We start from the raw sequence: 5,814 nt of genomic DNA on the forward strand, positions 1-5,814 counted from the left end.
TCACTGAAATAGGGTAGTATACATTCAAATGGTGGAAGATGCAAAGACAAAAACCAACTTTGGAGTGTTCTCCCACATATTTAGCATATAGGTAACCTTAAAGTTTAATATGTCAAAATGAAAATCCAATAACTCCAACTTTCCAAAGGAAGGGCGGCGGCCGAAGCCACCATGTTTGAGCATTTCACTTGGGCAACGAAGATGTATCTTGAGCCCAATGATCAAATCTTTTAATTGAAGCACATTTGTCACCAAAATGACGATAGTGAATTATTTTTTCATTTATCCATATTCCATAATAAGAAGAGTGTAAGTTCATGGAAAGAACAACACTCCCACTATGTTAAACCGCTCGGCAATTTTTCCTCCTTGACGTCGGAGTGCTTGACACATGCGTCCTCCTCCTTCGCCAAGAGGTCATCGAACCTCCCTGACATCTTGGCTGCCTCCCCTTCTCTCTTTTCCTTCTCCTCCTCCCACTTGTTTCACTGGAACCCTCTTTTAACCTTCTTAGGGTCGATTGGATCACCTGCTTCTTCATTGATGTTGATGATGGCGGTCTTGACGTTGTTGGCAATGAATAAATTCCAATTGGGTTACCCACTCAACTTCAACCAACAACGCATGACGATGAAGTTCCTCTTCTCCCTTTCAAGAACAAGTTGCACGCACATGAAGGCTACAAAGAAAGTTGAGAAGGGAGGAGGGTGAGCGGCGGGATGATAGAGGAGATAGTTGAGAGCGGGGGGGGGGGGGGGGGGGGGGGGGGGGGGGGGGGGGGGGGGGGGGGGGGGGGGGTCTCGCAGAAGCACTGCGGTCAGCTCTAAATGTGCGGGCTTCGCCTCAGTTCGGGTGGGCCAGGATGTCGGAGTCTAATGTGGCTAGTGTCCGGACTGCCACAAAGCCCCTCTAATTTACTTTCGATTTGCCAAAAATGAACACCCGGACCGGTCTACGGACAAATACGAGACATTTTTGAATGGCTTGCGACGTCCGGACAGATCGGTCCGGACGCTTGCGTGGCGTTGGAGATGGACTAACCATGCTTGTATCTTGGAAGTCCCGTGAATCAAAGAAGGTCCAAAGATGCGCTCACAAAGCTCAAAATAAACTTTCAATCCACTTTATGAATAAAACACCAACCGAGTCTGTACAAACACCTCGCAAGGCTAGTGACATTTTCCCGGAAAATGTGGCGAACAGCTCATGAAGAAAAAAAAACTATAGCTCGCACGTGTGCTAACATGAATGACCGTATCGTGCGAGCATCGTGAGGTAACATGGTTTCTATATCGATCGAGCCAGCGGGCACGCCGTTAAAACCAATGCCACACGATGAATCGACGTCGCATCAGGCTGGAGTCCGACCGATCACATCATCTCCTCCTATCTTCCCAGCGAAAAATGCCGATCCACCGAACCAAATCAAATCTGAGTGCTGGCTGCCTGTTTTTTCTTCCTTTTTTTGAATGCTGGCTGGCTCTCTTTTTCTCCCCCGTTCCTAAATATTTATATTTTTAAAAAATTTAAATGGACTATCACATATGAATGTATACAAACATACTTTCTCCGTTCGAAAATACTTGTCGGAGAAATAAATAAAAAAGAATGTAGCTGAACTAATATATGTCTAGATATATCTATTTCTCCGACAAGTATTTCCGAACAAAAAGAGTATTTTAAAGTGTATATTCATTCATTTTGCTTGGTATGTAGTCATTTGTTAAAATCTAAACAAATATTTACAAACGGAGAGCATCGAAAGTAACTAAAAAATGGCGGCAGCAGATACGAATACTGGCAGCGCAGTGGCAGGAAAAAGAAATGGCCGTACACGTCACCACACACATGGCGGTACGGCAGATTCTCACTGGCTCCGGCTGGCTGGCGTCCCTTCCTTCATCCCAATCTCACCCACGCACGGTGTCAGACCGCCAGCGCTCCTCCCTACATCGTGCCAAAAACCATCTGGCAGGAGGAGCCAGCGGTGGACCCCACCACCACCACCCCGCCTCCACCATCTCGCCAGAAAAATCAGCCTAAACCCCACAGCAAAGCCCCGAGCGCCGTCGGATCAGATCCCACTCCACCACCACGCACCACCACGCTCCTGCCGGCCTCCGCTCCTTATATTCCGCGGCCGGCCGGATCCCCTGCCCATTTTCCGTCTCCCCCCTCTGTCCTCTCCTCCCTCCTCGAGCTGAGCTGAGCTCGCGCTCGCGGGGAGCGAACGAACCATGGAGCCGGCGACGATGGCGTGGACGGCGGGGCTGGTGGGCGCCGGCCTGGTCTACTGGTTTGTGTGGGTGATGGGCGCGGCGGAGGTGAAGGGGAAGCGGGCGGTGGATCTCAAGATGGGATCCATCACGCGGGACAAGGTGCAGGACAAGTACACGCAGTACTGGTCCTTCTTCCGCCGCCCCAAGGAGACGGCCACCACGCAGGCCTCCGCCGACAAGGTGCCCGCCTTCGTCGACACCTTCTACAACCTCGTCACCGACATCTACGAGTGGGGCTGGGGCCAGTCCTTCCACTTCTCGCCCTCGCTCCCCGGCCGCTCCCACCGCGACGCCACCCGCGTCCACGAGGAGCGCGTCGCCGACCTGCTGGGGGCCAAGCCGGGCCACCGCGTGCTCGACGTCGGCTGCGGCGTCGGCGGGCCCATGCGCGCCATCGCGGCGCACTCCGGCGCCCGCGTCGTCGGCATCACCATCAACGAGTACCAGGTGAACCGCGCCCGCGCGCACAACCGCAAGGCCGGGCTGGACGCGCAGTGCGAGGTGGTGTGCGGCAACTTCATGGCCATGCCCTTCGACGACGCCTCCTTCGACGGCGCCTACTCCATCGAGGCCACCTGCCACGCGCCCAGGCTGCAGGACGTGTACGGCGAGGTGTACCGCGTGCTCATGCCGGGGCGGCTCTACGTGTCCTACGAGTGGGTGACCACGCCGCTGTACCGCGCCGACGACCCGGCGCACGTGGAGGCCATCCACGGCATCGAGCGCGGCGACGCGCTCCCGGGGCTGCGCCGGCAGGACGAGATCGCGTCGATCGCGCAGGAGGTCGGGTTCGAGGTGGTGCAGGAGCTGGACCTGGCCCTCCCACCCTCGCTGCCATGGTGGACGCGGCTCAAGATGGGGCGCCTCGCCTACTGGCGCAACTCGCTGGTGGTGCGCGTGCTCACCCTGCTCCGGATCGCGCCCAAGGGCGTGGTGGAGGTGCACGAGATGCTGTACGAGACCGCGCAGCACCTCACCCTCGGCGGCGAGACCGGCATCTTCTCGCCGATGCACATGGTGGTCCTCCGCAAGCCCGTCGCCGACGCCGCCGAATAGAGCGAGCGATCAAACAAGAAGTAATTTCAATCAATTTCTCATCAGAGGTAAGAAAAACCGGGAGGGAGGACAGGCTTATTATTAGCTAATGGAGCACTACTAGTACAATTGATTTGGTGTTGTAGCCGAGAGAGGAGAGAATAGGAGCGGCCGATGATGCTTACTGTTTGTTGGTGGTAGCTTTCGTTTTCGTTTCGATTTTTGGGTGGAGTTGGGCTGCATGCAGGCTGGATTCAGATTTGTTTCTGCTTTGATCCGTGGATTGGATAGATCTTCCTTTTCTTCTATGTATCGTCAGCTATATTTTGTCCTAAAACTCAGATGGAGTCTCGTGTTGCACACTGAAATTGTGCAGGAAATCAATCACTCTGTTTCGGTTCCCGTCCGTGTGTTTGGCGGTAAGAAACGGACAAACATTCCCGCGTTCCCCGTTCACTGCGGCTACTCTACCTTATCTTTCTCACCGGCCTCCACGTACGCGGCCAGAGGAAGCTCCAAAGGTTCACGAACTCCGAGCTGTAGCGCGTGGGGGCACTCGGGTGTCCCAATGGCAGGTGGAGCCGTGAGATCGGATCTCGTGGCATAGAGAACTGTGGGTGGTAGGTTGTGGTCGGGGCATCGATCGGTGCAACACAGCACGTGAGCCCGGTCACGGAGGTCGACGCGCCATGTTTCGCCCGCCCGCCCGCCCGCCACCGCTTTCCTTTGTTTTGTTTTGTCCGGAAGAAAGCTGGCTGCCACCTGCGTGCCTGTCCTTTGCTTTTCTGCGTGGCCGCCGGCCCGTCCGTGGCCCCTCGCCAGAGGCCGCCACAAGTCAGTCTCTCTGGTGGCAGTGGCAGCGGGGAATCGTGTCGAAAATATCCGGTGGAGCATGTCGATGGCAGGTGGGGTCGTTCGTGTCAGTCGGCGTGCGCTGGGGGGCCTCTGCCGGTGACAGGACCAGTCTGTCCATGCGCTGGCACGCAGAGGACGACGTGGAACTTTCGGCTTTGTTGTGTAGCAACTTTCAGATAGGTTTGGAATTTACGATTTCCCCATTTTTTGCATGTAGTACGTTGCAAATTACTACTTCCAGACGATATACGGATTAAAAACTCTCGCAGGTTCACCATATTGCTAGCTGTAGCCTCCAAACCAGTTTATACTAGCACGCTTCATATTCTAACTTTAGGCTAACTCCACTGTGCGACCCTATCCTGTCAGCTCTCGTCTGTTTGGGATAAAAGGAACAAACGAGACGGTCCAGTGTGCGGGTGCAAACGGACTTTTGTCCACTTTGTGTCCGCTTTCGACCCATCCCTGTGTCGTTTTTGGGATGAAACGGACAGCGCGCGGACGGACGAGACGCGCACGCTTGTTCTCCCCTGGCCCGCCTGTCGGTGTGAGAAACCAAAACCCTCCACGCCCATTTGGCGTCATTTCCCCCAAACCCTCTCACGTCCCTCCCGCCGCCCCCTTTCTCCCTCGTCCATGGCGGACGCTCCGCCGAGTTCCGGCGGCCTGGCCGTCGACCCGCCCGCAAAGGTGAAGAAGAAGGCACCAAGGAAGCCGCGGTCGGAGTGCACGCCGGAGGAGATCGCTAAGTTGGACGCGGAATCGGCGAAGAGGAGGAAACAGAGAGCGGTCGTCAAGGTCAATGCCGCCGCGGCCAAGTTTGCCGCCCAGCGCGAGGAGCTGGAGGCCGTGCGACGCAAGGCCTCTGCCGACGAGAAGGAGGACCTCCTCAACAAAGCGCACGCCATCCTCATGCTTGGCATGGGCCGTCCGGCCGGGTTCCCTACAGCGGCCGCCGGCCCTGCGAGCACAGGCTCGTCGGTCGCGCGGCCTCCGCACTGCCAGTCGCCGACGTCGCGGACCGCGCCCATGTCGCCCGGCTTTACTCCGTCAAGGCACGACGGCCAGACCCGTTTCTCGGGGTCGCCGGACGTGGGCTTGTTCGCGCCGTCCACACCGCGTCACGCGGTCATCATCGACCTCAACGTCACGCCTGGGTCCAACAATGGCGGTCGGGCGTCCGTCGAGATGCAAAGAAAGCAAGCACGGGCACCGTTCACGGGCACCATGCCGGCCTCCCGCGTCTTGTTTGACGGAATGCCAACACCAACGCCAACGGTCTACGACCCCTTCTACAACCAGTACAGTACATTGAGGACATGATCTTCGAGGGTGGGCATGGCCGTGCCTACGACCCCGAGGAGACCCAAAGTCATGATGGCCGCGCCTAGTACGTGCCCGATGAAGAGGCCGACGACCATGCTGACTACGACCATGGTGACTCATGGCATGAAGACGATGACATCTATGTCGAAGGTGACGGTGATGAAGAAGAAGGCAATGACGTTGATATTAGTGGCGAGCCATTGTTCATCGACGAGCTCACCCAAAGAGCGGAAGCACAAAAGAAGAGGAAGAGCATTCGCACGGGTTCATACACACAAGATGAGGACAAGTTGATTTGCCAAGCTTGGATGGAGATTAT

The 5,814-nt window shown here is 56.2% G+C and overlaps 1 protein-coding gene across 1 annotated transcript; it reads left to right on the forward strand.

Annotated features, from left to right (window-relative positions):
• Positions 1 to 2,103: 2,103 nt before the first annotated feature.
• On the forward strand, positions 2,104 to 3,698 carry LOC125511364 (24-methylenesterol C-methyltransferase 2). Its single transcript, XM_048676716.1, has one exon. The coding sequence runs from the start codon at positions 2,238 to 2,240 to the stop codon at positions 3,333 to 3,335; it is 1,098 nt and encodes a 365-aa protein (XP_048532673.1). The 5' UTR covers positions 2,104 to 2,237; the 3' UTR covers positions 3,336 to 3,698.
• Positions 3,699 to 5,814: the final 2,116 nt, after the last annotated feature.

The sequence above is a fragment of the Triticum urartu genome, chromosome 5, assembly GCF_003073215.2.
Source record: "Triticum urartu cultivar G1812 chromosome 5, Tu2.1, whole genome shotgun sequence".
Lineage (NCBI taxonomy): Eukaryota > Viridiplantae > Streptophyta > Magnoliopsida > Poales > Poaceae > Triticum > Triticum urartu.